Source organism: Nilaparvata lugens, chromosome 5 (genome assembly GCF_014356525.2).
Source record: "Nilaparvata lugens isolate BPH chromosome 5, ASM1435652v1, whole genome shotgun sequence".
In the NCBI taxonomy this organism is placed as follows: domain Eukaryota; kingdom Metazoa; phylum Arthropoda; class Insecta; order Hemiptera; family Delphacidae; genus Nilaparvata; species Nilaparvata lugens.
This window is the reverse complement of record NC_052508.1, coordinates 38,015,743-38,030,902: the sequence shown is the minus strand read 5'-3', so window position 1 is coordinate 38,030,902 and position 15,160 is coordinate 38,015,743. Positions and strand designations below refer to the sequence as shown.

At 35.5% G+C, this 15,160-nt stretch overlaps 1 protein-coding gene across 2 annotated transcripts in view; it reads right to left on the bottom strand.

Annotated features, from left to right (window-relative positions):
• Nucleotides 1-10,067, bottom strand: part of LOC111046683 (F-box only protein 25-like) — a 114,651-nt gene extending 104,584 nt beyond the window's left edge. For both annotated transcript variants that reach the window (XM_039428301.1, XM_039428300.1), the window contains exon 1: nt 9,646-10,067. In XM_039428301.1, the coding sequence (XP_039284235.1) occupies nt 9,646-9,779 (134 nt within the window). In that variant the 5' untranslated portion in view covers nt 9,780-10,067. The remainder of the gene's footprint in view (nt 1-9,645) is intronic.
• Between the last annotated feature and the right edge of the window lie 5,093 nt (nt 10,068-15,160).

The window sequence follows — 15,160 nt, the reverse complement described above, 5'->3', positions numbered from 1 at the left end:
CTTATGTAAGGAGAAGATAAGGTTAGGAAAAGCTTAGGTTGAGAAAAGCTTAGGTTAGGAAAAAGCTTAGGTTGGGGAAAGATTTGGTTAGGAAAAGTTTAGGTTAGGAAAAGCTTCAGTTGGGAGAAGCTAAGGTTAGGAGAAGCTAAGGTTGGGCAAAGCTTAGGTTAGGAAAAGCTTTGGTTAGGGAAAGCTTTGGTTAGTGAAAGCTTAGTTTAGAAAAAGCTTTGAGTTGGGAAAAACTTAGGTTAGGAGAAGCTAAGGTTAGGAAAAGATTTGGTTAAGAAAAGTTAAAGTTAAAGAAAGCTTAGGTTAGGTAAAGCTTTGGTTAGGGAAAGCTTTGGTTAGTTAGAGCTTATGTTAGGAAAAGCTTTGGGTTTGGAAAAACTTAAGTTAGGAGGAGCTAAGGTTAGGAAAAGCTTAGGTTAGAAAAATCTCAGATTAGAAAAAGCTTAGTTTAGGAAAGATTTGGTCTTTGCCCAGGCTCAGTAAGCTTTGGTCGGACTTGTTCAGGTTAGTAATTATTTGACTTGATCAAAGAGTTCATTCAATTAAAATTCATCATTGTCATAGGAAAATGTGATCAAAAGTAAAGGTTTGTACATTGTTCACCACTTCTTCAACTTTTAGTTCTGAACTTTAAAGTTCTTCCTATACTCCAAGTGTTCTTATCTCCTTTTGAAAAATCTCTTCATCTCAACTCTTGAATCCTATCTCAATGTTTAATTATTCTATTCAATCATCTTAATTACTATAAATGTGAATGACTTGAACCTGACATAAATTGGCCTGAACATAATTGTTTTTTAAATGTTTAAATTAGTCTTTTAGGATAAAATTACCAACACCTATATTTTCTTCCTCTTCAATTTTGAATGATAAAAAAATTGAATGATATCTTCAAAAATAGTTGAGATACAATTGTGCAATACAGTATTGTAAGATATAATAGTTAGTCACATATACCAAAAATTACCAATTTCTGTTGTGTTTCAGGGTCAGATTTAGAAACTCTAATGTTAAATTAATGAAAACTCCCCAGAATAATATATAATTTCTATTTGATTCATCGATTAATCAATTATATTGTATTTCAATGTCCATGCTTGCCTGCAGTTACCGGTACTCTTCAATCACTTTCGAAGAAGTTGAATTGATGCCAACATTCATTCGAGCAATTGCTTATTTTGAAATCTTGAATTCGGCCATATCTGAGTCAGCTGTTCTATTGGCTTCATACACATCATTCACAGTTAATTCTTCATTGTTAGCATAACCTCATTCTTCATTGTTGAGTCTTACTTCAGAAATTCAAACCTTTTTTTTAATGTTTTAATTAGTCTTTCAAAATAAAATTCATAGAAGAAACACCTATTTTTCCTTATCTCATCAGAAAAAAATTGAGTTGATACCTTAAAAAATAGTTGAGATACTGATATATTTAGAATTGTCCTTCCTTCAAAATAAGGTTCGTTTTGGAACAGCTATTTCTAATATTAAAATTGAACTAAATTGTATAAAAATAGGCTAGCATGCTTGGGGGCAATTTAGTATATGGACCGCGGAATCTAGCATTACGACCTACATAATATCGATAGAGGAGGTCAAGACAAGATCAACCATGTATAACATTGTTGTCGATTTCCAAGGATTAGCTGAAAAAACATGGCCGAAAGTTCAAAATTTTTATATCAAATTTTATTTTTTATAATTTTTTATGGCTACAATATGTTTTAAAATGGTGCAATCTTATGTAAAATTTGACGAGGAATCCAATGAAATTTCAGAGCTGTAACTGTAGTAGTTTTTGAGATATTGCACAAAATGTGCAGAAAAGTGCAATATTTTTTTTGCTTTAAAACTTGTTTTCATGATGATTAATAGGTATTTTGAACTATTGGATTTAGTAGAATCATATATTCTAAAGGAAAAATGTTCAGTCACTTGATAGCCTAAACTCAAAACTGTTTGAGATATTTGGAAAAAAAATTGCACACTCAATACTCTACAATTCTCATATTTAATTTTTTTTACTACTTTTAGTGACTACTAAATTGGCTAAATCTCATTGGGATTTTTGCAGGGAATTCATTAAAATATATTTGAGGTTAGAAACTTTAATAGATTATTAGAATATTTGGAAAAAAATACAAGAAAATGTAGTATTTTAGCTTTAGAAGAGTACAATATCTTTGCATAGGCATAGTGCAGACCGATATTGAGTATCACATTTTATTCAGCTTCCAATGCAATTCAGAAGCTTTAAAAGATTGTCAAAATTATTGAATCGAATCAAGCTTTTCCTAACCTAAGCTTTTTCCCAATCCAAGCTTTTCCTAACCCAAGCTTTTCCTAAACCTAGTTTTTCCTAAACTAAGCTTACCCTAATCCAAGCTTTACCTAACCTGAGATTTTCCTAACCTAAGCTTTTTCCAAGCTAAACTTTCACTAACCTAAGTTTATCCCAGACCCAGCCTCCTCATACCTAAACTTTTCCTAACCTAAGCTTTACCTAACCCGAGCTTCCCCCAACCTAGGCTTTTCTTAAAACTAGCTTCCCCTAACCTAAGCTTTCCCAATCTTAGCTTTTTCCTAATCTAAGCTTTTCCTAACCTCAGATTTTTCCTAATCAAAGCTTTTCCTAACCTAAGCTTTTTTTCTAACGTGAGCCTTTCCTAACCTAAGCTTTTTCTAATCCAAGTTTTCCTAACCAAAGCTCCGGCAACCTAAGATTTCTCAGACCCAGCTTCCCCAAACCCAAGCTTTTACTAATCTAAGCTTTACTTAATGTTACATTTTCCTAATCTAATCTCTCCCTAACCTAAGCTTTCTCCTAATCTAAACTTTTCCCAATCTAAGAGTTTCCTAACCTAAGCTTTTTCCAATCTAAGCTTTTCCAACCTAAGTTTATCCCAGACCCAGCCTCCTCTAACCTAAGCTTTTCCTAACCTAAACTTTTTCTAATCTAACCTTCTCCTAACCCAAGGTTTCCCTAACCTTAGTTTTCCTCAAACCCAGCTTCCACTAACCTAAGCTTTTCACAACCTCAGATTCCTAACCTTAGTTTTTTCCTAATCTAAGCTTTTTTCCTAACCCAAGCTTTTTTCTAACCTGAGCTTTTCATAACCTAAGCTTTTCCTTATCTATGTTTTTCTAACCCATGCTTTCCCCAACCTAAGCTTTTATCAGACCCAGCTTCCCCTAACCCAAGCTTTTCCAAACCTAAGCTTTTTCTAATCTGAACTTTTCATAACCCAAACTTTCCCCAGACCCAGCTTCCCCTAACATAAGCTTTTCCTAACCTTAGCTCTTTCCTAACCTATGCTTTTCTTAACCTAAGCTTTTTTCCAACCTAAGCTTTTCCTAACCTCAGCTTTTCCTAACCCAATATTTTTCTAATCTAAGTTTTCCTAACCCAAGCTTCCCCTAACCTAAGCTTTTCTCAGACCCAGCTCCCCCTAATCTAAGCTTTTCCCAGCCTTAGCTTTTTTCCAACCTGAGCTTCTTCCTGACCTAAGGTTTTTCTAACCTAAGCTTTTCCTAACCTAAGCTTCTCCTTATCTACATTTTTTCTAACCCAAGCTTTCCCCAACCCACGCTTTTCTCAGACCCAGCTTCCCCCAACCTAAGCTTTTCCAAACCTAAGCTTTTTCTAATCTAAACTTTTCCTAACTCAAGCTTTCCCTAGACCCAGCTTCCCCTAACCTAAGCTTTTCCTAACCTTAGCTTTTTCCTAACCTATGCTTTTCCTAGCCTTAGTTTTTTCCTAATCTAAGCTTTTCTCAACCTAAGCTTTTTTCATAAACCAAGATTTCTCTAATCTAAGCTTTTCCTGACCCTAGCTTCTCCTAACCTAATCTTTCCCTAATCTAAGCTTTTCCTAACCTTAGCATCTCCTAACCTGAGCTTTTCCTAACCTTATCTTCTCCTTGAGAAGATAAAAAAATGGAGTTACAATATTTTTATTTGCCCAAATTTCTCAAACAATTTTAAGTTTAGGCAAACAAAAGACTGGTTCATTTTTTCTTCAGAATTTATCATTCTACTAAATCCAATAGTTTAAAATACCTATCAATCACCATGAAAACAGGTTCACCTCTTTTAAACCAAAAATTTGCACTTTTTCGCACATTTTTTGCAAATATCTCAAAAACTACTGAAGTTACGAACCTGAAATTAGTTACATTGGATTCCTCGTCAAATTTTACATAATATTGCACTAGTTTAAAACATTTATTGTACAGTAACCATAAAAAAAATTATAAAGAATAAAAATTGATATAAAAATTTTTAACTTTCCACCATGTTTTTTTCAGCTAATCCTTGGAAATCGACAACAATGTTATACATGGTTGATCTCGTCTTGATCTCCTCTATCGATCCATGTAGGTCTCAATGCTAGATTCCGCGGCCCATATACTAAAGTGCAGCCACACGCTTTATTTTTTCCTCCTCTTTCATTTAAAAAAAAGAGTCAATATCTTCAATAACAACTGAGATAACAGGGGGAGCTCACCGGCTAGAATTTTGCTCAAAACCCATCACATTCCAAAGCATTATCATTATTTTTAACGATTTTTGAACAACTACCACATGAAGTCTCGCAATCACTGTTCACTGCCATCTTGAATATCTTTTACCGAAGATAGTGCTATCATGTGTGATGTTTTTTGTGATAAGTGGTATCACTCAAAATGTGTGAGCATTTCTTCGAGTGATCTTCATAAAATCGATGAGCTGGGAGATAACTCTAGATGGTTTTGTACAACCTGTAATTCTAGGTTAGGAAAGCTACGTGAGTGTAAAATTGATTTGAGTAGTCTTGTAGACTTTAATTACAAATTTAGTCAAGTTTCAGAGGAACTTAGTGTATTTGAACAGGATAGTATTAAATTGAATGAAAAGTTGGATACTATATTGGCTTTATTATTAAACATAAAAGGTGACAAACTTGTTGACGGTGATTCAAATCCTAACATGACAGTTGGTTCTAATTTGAAACAACATGCTTCTTCTGACATCGACTGATCGAAAAGTCGAAAAAATCGATAGTAACTATCGATCTTGTAGACAACACCACAAAGTAGGAGGAATCCTCTTCTCTGTGACAACACTCAGCCTCCACAAACAAAAAATCGACTTCTCGGTCTGCTTATTGATATGCGAATAATGTGATATCAAGTGACTGTGAGGTTATGATTCATAATACACAAAAACAGAAACAATCAGTGAGTGATTCTGAGAATGTTATGAAAAATTATTCGTCATATTTTCCGTCCTTGATTGTTACTGATAATATGGTTGAAAATAATACTACTGTTGAGAATATTGCTTGTACTCCAAATGACAAAGACTGGACTTCAGTGGTTAGGAAAAAAGGTAAACCCAGGAAAGAAACCCCTGCATTGAATGTTCAATCTTCTGTAACTGCTAAATTACATGGTAAAACCAATTTTAAGAAAAACAAAAACTTCATCACTGGTAGTTTGATTGGTGTAGAGGGTCTGTCAATTAGGGATCACAAAAAAATTATTTTTGTTTCAAGATTCACACCCACTACAACCTGCAAAAACATGTCAGAATTTTTAAAGAATAAAAGAGTTAGTGATCTAACAGTTGAGAAACTTGTTTCAAATTATCCTGACTCTTATGCTTCATTCAAGATTGGTGTTCCTGAAAGTGAGTTTGATGTTGTGTACAAGGCTGACTTTTGGCCAAAAAATACCTACATTGCAAAATATTTTGCAAGGAAACAAAGTGGCAACAACAGTTTAAACTTGAAGACCACCCAAAGAATAGTCAATACTTAGTTGATGGTTCTCTTAGTCAGTCAAATGGTAACTGTGAAGTAAATTTAAATGTGAGTAAAAAATCAAACTTGGTTGTAATTCATTGGAATACTCAAGGTGTTATTAACAAATTAGATGAACTTTATTGTCTTTTGAACAAGTATAATGTTGATATATTTTGTATCTGTGAACATTGGCTGGCGGTGCATGAACTCTCTGAACTCTCAGTGATGGGATACAACTGCACTAGTGCTTATTGCAGACCTTCTGGGCGAAGAGGTGGAACGGCAATTTTTATAAAGAATGGTCTTGTTGGTGCTGAGATCTCCTACCTCATAGATCTGTCTGTTCAGCGGGTGTGTGAGATTTCTGCAGTCTTAATCAATGATCTAAATATTATCTGCATTGAAGTTTACAGAGATCCAGAGGAGAGTAATTTTAAAAACTTTATTGATATTCTTTGTAGAATGCTGGAGTTGCTCAATTGCAGGAATAAATCCAATGCTTCAGTCATCCTCTGTGGTGACTTCAATGTAAACATATTGTCTCAATCTAGTCATACTGTGATATTGAATAATTTATTACATAGCTTTAATCTTAATTTGACAGTCAATGAAGTAACGAGACCTGCCTATGTTGGACATGAATTAGGTTCATGCATAGATAATATAGCTTCATCTATTCATCGGGATAGGATTATTTCTGTAAAAGTTGAACCGATGGTAGTCTCGGATCATTTTGCCATCATTTTCCATACTATGTTGGATCTGGATTCTAAAGTAACTTATGATTCTAATTACAAGTTTCAGAGTTCTAGGAAAATTATTAGGCCATTGACATATTCAAATATTCCTTTATTCGAATCGCTGATTAGTATGATTAATTGGATAGAGATCTATTCTATTGATTCTTTGGAGGATAAATTTATGTTTTTCAATAGAAAATTTTCAACTGCTGTTGAGCTATGCTTTCCTGTTAAGAATGTCATGTGCAAGAAAAAAGCTGCTCCTTCCTGTAAATGGTATAATGATGATATTAGACAATTAAAGGATGACTGTTTGCTTATTTATGAGTTATTCAGACAATCGGGTTTGGTTCATTACAAGGATAAGTATAATTTATTAAGAAACATATTCAAGAAGACTGTGAGGGAAGCCAAATTCAATTACAATTGTAATCGTGTGCTGACAGCTAAAAATAAACCCAAAGAATTGTGGTCTATTGTAAAAGAGAATCTGAACAAGAACGATTTAAAAGACAGTAAACAAAATGATTGCCTGACGGCAGGTGGTTTTAATGATTTCTTTGTTGAAAGTGTTAGTAATATTGTTCAAAGAGTACCTACCTCTGTAAATGATATTTCTTATTATCTTGACATTCACAAACAAGATAATCCTGTATTAAATTCTTTCTCTTTTTCATGTATTACTGTTGAGCAGGTGTATAATTCTATATTATCTCTCAGTAATAGTGCTTGTCTTGATGTTTACTATTTAAAGTCATGTTTTATGAAATTGGCTGCACCATTTGTATGTGAAGTGTTGTGTTACCTTTTTAATATTTGTATTAAGGATGGTTAATTTCCTAAATGTCTGAAATTTATTAAAGTTATTCCTTTGTTGAAAAAGGGTTCATCTCTGGATTACAACAATTATAGGCCTGTTTCCATTATTCCTATAATTTCAAAGATATTTGAGATGGTACTCTATAAGCAAATCATAAGCTATTTTGAAAGTAATTCACTGTTCACAAATAGTCGATTTGGATATAGATCTAAAAGAGGTACTCATGGTGCTATATCTGAATTCATGAAAAACTGTATTAACTGGCTGGATGGTAAGAACAAGGTTTCTAGTAGTTTTTATGACATGTCAAAGGCTTTTGACACCATATCTCATGAGATTTTGATAAAAGAACTCCAGTTTTATGGGTTTGATGATGTGTCTATTAAGCTTATGATTCCCTATTTAAGTGATAGATTTCAGGCTTCTTTTTATAAGGGTTCTCTTTCTCATCTTTTGAAGGTTCAGACAGGTGTACCCCAGGGTTCCACACTTGGACCTATACTCTTCATTATTTATACCAATGACTTGCCAGCTGCTATAAGTAATGGAGATATTAAGGCTTTTATGTTTGCTGATGATCTGGCAGTCCAGATTAAGTGTGAAAAGATTTTTACCAATTTGAATGTATTGGGGCAGATTAATGCAACTATTGAGGACTGGACAGCTGCTAACTTTCTTTGCCTCAATAAAGATAAGACCCAGTTGTTAGATTTTGACTTTGGTTGTAAGACAGATATTAGTTATGTCAAATTTCTTGGCATCACATTGAAGAGTGATAAGAAATGGGAAAATCATATTTTTTCATTGAGTAAGAAAATATCTAGAGGCATTTTTATGTTATGTAGATTAAGAAATATTGTTAGCATTGATGTGTTGGTAGCTGTATATTATGCTTACATTCAGTCACACCTGTTGTATGGTATTTTGGCATGGGGGAGATATACCAATATGAAGAAACTTTTTGTTGTACAAAAAAGGACCATAAGGATCATTTGAAAAGTAGATAGTAGAGCACATTGTCGACCTCTGTTTAAAAAACTTAATATTATGACTGTTTATGCTTTGTATGTGTTTGAATGTCTGATGTATACCAGAAAAAATCTTTCCATCTTACCCATAAATAGTAATATTCACAATCATTTTACAAGTCAAGCAAAAGCACTTAGATTATCACAGTGCAATAACCATTTAACTTTGAAAAGTTTTGTTGAATTTGGAAAGAGGTTATTTAATAAACTGCCTGCTAATATTAAAAAATGTGATATTAATAGTTTTAAGTTTTCCGTTAAAAAGATTCTAATTGACTGCTGTCCATATGGTTTGAGGATTTGTGGTGATGTCTGTGTATTTTCTTAACTGTGATATAACTGTTTTAAAAATGTTTATTATATTATATAGAATTTGCTTATCTTTGTCTTCTTTTGTATATATTACGATGTGACTGTGATGACTATTAATGTTTATTGTTATATTTTAGAATTTTTTTATTCAATTGTTGACTTTGACTTGCATTTTTGTTAAAGTTCTCTGACAATAAATGAATCTTGAATCTTTTCAATCACTATATCAGTGTAGTATGCGACAGATTTGGTGTTCAGTTTTCACAGCGAACTCATAGTTTTGGCTGGTACCTTTCGCATTTGGGAAAACTTCATATTTTCGATGAAAACTCGATACAGTAACCCAGGTCACCATTTGAATTTGGTCGGAATCCAACTATGGATACAGGCTTATTTCCGGGAGCTGAACAAAAAAGCTTCTATCGAATTTTCTGTGCGAGGATGATTTAAATGTGTTAAAAAAATACGGGGGGCTCTAGTGATGCGAGGGGGTTAATTTGTGTGATTTGGAGGTTTTTCCATAGCCTCCAGTATGTTGTCCAACAGGTCCAACTGATTTTTAGGTGGGTTCTCAGAGACAATCAGCCGTATTGACTGTGCATTTTTGACATTTGCAGCTTCAATATAATAAGATTTAAACCTGAGAAAACTATGAGAATAAATTACGTAGATTTTCTGATTGGTGAACAAGAAGTAGACTAACAAAAGTTAAATTTTCATTGAATGACTTTGATTTTGTTGAGAATGATTCCAAGTGGTTTAATCATCTATCAAATAGATAAATTCGTCTTCAATGGTAGGACTAATGTGTGATTTAGTCTCAAAAAAACACAAAAGTCATATCAAATCTTAAGTTTCAAGCAAAGTCAAGAGCAGAAAGAGAAAAGTGAAACTGTCGCATTTATCGATCGCCTCGACATCAGCTGAGTAAATAAACAAAGCAAGTCCTACCTCGTATCCAGATTTTCTTGTTGAAATGAGGCAAACCGACGTCCACATTCCAGTATTTTCTTCTTTTCCCATCCTTCTTCTGTTTTAACCCATTCTTCACCGGGAGATCTCCAATCTTTTGATATGAAAGGCATCTCACAATGTTCAATTTACAAAAACACTGCCACAATCACAAAGAACAAAATCTGTTCTCACTGGTATCTTGTTTCTAATGCTACTGTACTCAAACTGGCTGTCTCTGTACTCTGTAGTGTCTGTGTGTTGATATGGACAGGGCGCATGGCTTTGTTGACGTTACTCCAATCAGCTGACGACTTTCAGACAAAGACCATTCCATGCCAGAGACCAGATATAGAATAGACGAACGAGCTATTACAGTAAACTAAAGAGCGGCTGAGTGGCCACTATTCCTGTTACGAATTGAATGAATGGCAGCCATGACAGAGAGAGGCAAGAAGCAGCGGGAAATTTGAATGGCCCTATTGATATAATGGGAACTTGCATAAAATACAAGGCGCAAATCAGTTATATTTAATAATAACTACATTAAATTTTTATTGAGCATTTAAAATGTATGTATTACAGTTGTTATGCATCCATAAAATAAACTGTTTAATTGCTTTACTTGAAGTTCTTGAAGCCTTAGTTACATTGTTGATACTGCTTAGCCGTATAAGTGCTCTACAAGTTAAAAAGCCATACCGTAACTGCAATATTATGATTTTAGAGATTGGATTTTTATGTTATTTTGAACAAAGAATTCGAAAAACCAGTATATGTTGAAGTTTATTTGATACCAGCTTACGGTACTTATTTACTTAGTATCTACAATATCTCCAAGTTCAAAACAAGAAGGCAAAGTATGATAGGTAGTCAAAAAAATAACAAACTAACTTGAGGACGCTATTGGACGGTAATATTTCTGTCATATTCAGATCATATGAAATAAGCAAAGAACTCAAAGATTATCTCTTTAAGGTCTTTGGAAATAAGTTGTACGAAATCATTTTTTCATGTCATAGAACTATTACCGCCTAATACCGGCCTAACATCACACATAACAGGCATAACATGATCATACATTATAAGCTAATGTCTATGTTCATTCCAGTCAAGTTTGTATACCATAATCATCATTATATATATCACTAGCAGTAACCCGTACTTCGCAAGGGTCTATTTTAAGCTTGACGTAATGAAATCCAGAAGAATTGAGAATAGGCCTATAAAAATCCTCGGTTGATTAAGAATTTATAAGCAACATTTAAAGTAAATCAGTCCAGTAGTTCAGACGTGATGATGCGTTAAACATAATTTTCCTATACTACTTTACACCTGTTCTTGTATAATCCAGTTCTTTAATATAATAAAAAAATTTTATTCCGACCATATGATTTGGTGATTTTTTTATGAAATCGTAGTCATTGAACTGGCTCTAGAGTGGCCTCGGATTTACTCATATAGTACCTCTTTTGTTGGAGATTAGAGTTGTGATATAGAGATGATGTTGTTTTCTGAGTATGAAATGTATGTATTACAGTAATCCTTAGGCCAAGAGTGCGATGGAAGCAGGATGTAGAGAGGGACCTGAGAGCGTTGGGTGTCAGGGGCTGGAGAAGGAAGGCGGAAGACAGAGATAGTTGGAGAATGATTGTGGAGGAGGCCAAAGCCCACATCGGGCTGTAGCGCCAGGATAAGTAAGTAAGTATGGTAATTGAAATATCCAATCTTTCTTGCAAGTAGTTGCGCTTTCTCTCTGACAACATGAGAGTAAACTAATTTTGAACATTAATTTTGAAAAATCTAGAAGGAAAATAATTGAAATTTGGGCTTCATATGTAAAAAATCTGGTGTGGCGCACTCACACAACTTTCCTTGCCGTTATGAGAATTGATCACCTGACGCTAGTGTTCTCGCGCATCTCAAGTCTGCTTATAAGCAAAGATCTGAGCCAGCTGGTGACAGGACAATAACGCTGGAGACATACGAGGTCTGCTATCTCTCCATAGTGAATAATTCAATAGAATCAACAGTTGCCAACAGTTTGTAATTGGCTAATCACATTTTCTCGAATTTCGAGCTTATTTTCAATTTTAGGTGAAAATGTTCCAGGACATTAATTGTAGAGATTTTCATGCTCAATCTTTTTCACCCAAAATTTTTTGTTTGAATTGTATCTGAAGCCTGATAATTGAGAATCTAAAATCAAACTTTGCATAGATGGGGCAAAGATCCTGAAATTTTTACAGATATAGGACTTGTTGCAGTTGATATAGAGCTTATAAATGACTATTTCAGGTATGAATTTGATCAAAATTGTTGGAGCCGTTTCGAGAAAATCGCGAAAAGCCCTGTTTTTGACAACATTTTCGCCATTTTAGCCGCCATCTTGAATTGCATTTGATCGAAATTGTTCGTGTCGGATCCTTATATTGTAAGGACCTTGAGTTCCAAATTTAAAGTCATTCCGTTGAAGGGGAGATGAGATATCGTGTACACAGACGCACATACACTCATACACACACACACACACACACACACACACACACACACACACACACACACACACACACACACACACACACACACACATACAGACCAATACCCAAAAACCACCTTTTTAGACTCAGGGGACCTTGAAACGTATAGAAATTAAGAAATTGGGGTACCTTAATTTTTTTCGGAAAGCAATACTTTCCTTACCTAAGGTAATAGGGCAAGGAAAGTAAAAAATAGACGTATACACTATTCTGGTAGAATGTAAGCTGTATGTCCAGTCTTCATTTTCAACAAAATAGCATGCATTTATTCCACATACCATTATAATAATATTCAAAATAATATATTCTCTATTATTTAATATAGTTGTTTACTTTGTGAAATTTAATGTACACATTTCATATATATCTAGTTGGACTACAAATGGGTATAAAAGAACCAACGAGAGAAGAACAATCTAATAATGATTTGTTATATTTATAGTTAATTGAATTAAGTAACATTCTTTAGCACCAAACAATATAAATTTTGCACAATAGAATTTTATAGTTATCAGTAAGTACATGAATTTAGTAGCTAGTAAAAGGCTATAGTAGACTACTAGTTAAAAATTATTCATTTTTATGAGTTTTAGTTAAATAGTAAGCTACTCAGTTCAACAAAACATGTTTATAATCTATTAAACTGGGTTTACACCAAAGTTATTAACAAAATGTTGATAACTTAATCTCTATATATATTCTATTAGATTGAACATAGCTTATCATACATATGATGCACATAATATGTGTTTGTCAAGTTCTGTTCAATGTAATAGTATCTAAGGATTAAGCTATTAATATTTTGTTAATAACTTTGGTGTAAACCCAGCTTTAGGCTATAAATCAAATCAAAATCCATTTATTTTCAAAGACAAATTACAATTGTATAGGCCACTTCATGAGAAAATTACATAAATTATTACATAAAAAACATATAATCATACCACATAGAAACAAGAAATCATCACATTAACGTCTTACAAATTCTCCATATTGAAGGCAAAATATTCATCATTAGTATAAAAACAGGTTTCTTATTAGAAAATCCTTAATTTTTAGTATTTTTTAGTATTTAGTATTTATTTAAATAAGTCCATAAAAGGGATCACTAAAGTGAAGCCCACTGGGACACGTCAAAAATGTAAAAAAAACAACTGCCCAGAGGCAGAAATCAAATACGAAAATAGGCACTCACCACACTGCTCTCCAACATACAGAACTCACGGAGTGAGTACAGAGGGTGATCCGTCAGCAGGCTCCTCAGAGCCCCTCGAAACCGCACCGCAGGCAGATCCCTGGCCAACAGAGGCAGCCTATTATAGAGGCTGATAGACATATGAGCCAGACCAGTCCGAGTTCTGCTCAGCCTCTGGTAGGGTAAATCCAGCCTGAGTCTACCCCTAGTCTCATATGGGTGGAAGCTCTGTCGGGTCACGAGCAACCCCACGTTCGCATGTGTTCTACAAAGGGTATGGAGAACATAGAGGGAGAAGACGGTGAGGATCCTCTCTTTGATAAAGAGTGGGCGACAGTGGGCTAATCTACCAGCCCCACAAATAATCCTCAGGGCCCTCTTCTGGAGAAGAAGGACTCGGGCGACATCTGTGGCTCCACCCCAGAGGGGGAGGCCATATAAAATCATGCTCTGAAAAAAGCCAAAATAGCACATTTTAAGATAATGAGGTGGCACACTGTGTTTGAAACCCCTCAGCAGGAAAACCACTCTGCTCAACCTGGTGCAAACTGTCTCAATGTGCTCGCCCCATGAGAGCTTCCTGTCAAGGGTAAACCCTAACAGTTTGACAGGCGCAAAATTGTATTCATTCCCATTTCTGAGACTGAACACAATAGACTGAGTTTTGTCTTCATTGAGGAGGAAGCGATTGGCAGAGAACCAGTCCGATGCAAATGCTCCAGTCTCCACCATAGCTGCCCTCAGTCCTCCCATCTCACGACCAGCATTGAAGAAGGTGGTGTCGTCCGCATAACAGACAACACACCTGCCATCCACCTGAGCTATATCGTTAACTGAGATAAGAAACAACAGAGGCCCCAGGACAGAGCCCTGAGGCACTCCACAGTCAACACAATCCCTGATCTCAGAGAGAACTCCATTAGCCAGCACCGCCTGTCTGCGACCCCCCAGGTAGGCCTGAATCAGTTTGAGAGGAGATGGTCCCACACCATAATGCCTAAGCTTGTCCACGAGAATAGCATGATCCATTGTATCAAAGGCCTTGCTGAGATCACACAAGGTGAGCCCAGCAAGTCCACGTGCCTCAAAGCAATCAAATATCTTGGAAAGCAGGATATCTACTGCATCAGTGGTGGATCTATTTTTCCTGAAACCAAACTGGGTGGTCGCAAACAGGCCGCACTGGTCACAATAAGCAAGGAGTTGCTCAGCAATAAGAATTTCAAAAATCTTCGATATAATAGGCAGGATGGAGATAGGCCTATAGTTAGTAGGATCATGCCTATCACCCTTCTTAAAGACAGGCACTGTCTTAGAAATTTTAAGTTGAGAAGGAAATACAGACTGCTGGAAACACAGATTAATACAAACAGTCAGGGGAGAGACAATAAGAGCTAGTACATCCTTAATAGTAGCACTGGTCATACCATAAATGTCTTTACTAACCGAGTTGCTCAAACAGTTCACAACTCGAGTGACATCATCACAAGTAATACGGCGCCAGGTCAACAGCCGAAGAGCGGGGGGCCGAACCGAAGCCGAGAGCAGATCCGCCGCCAACACAGGGGAAGCTCGGATCCCCTCGCAGATACCGCGAATAGAGCTGGTCCACGCGTCGTGAAGATCATCCGCAGATACCAGAACAGCACCAGGAGCTGGCACACCCGCAGCGGCCCTGATGATACCCCAGGCAGCTTTACACCTATTGGGTACCCGGTCAATCAGCTCAGAGTTGTAGCGCATCCTGGCCGCACGAGCAGCCCGCTGGTATGATCTCCTC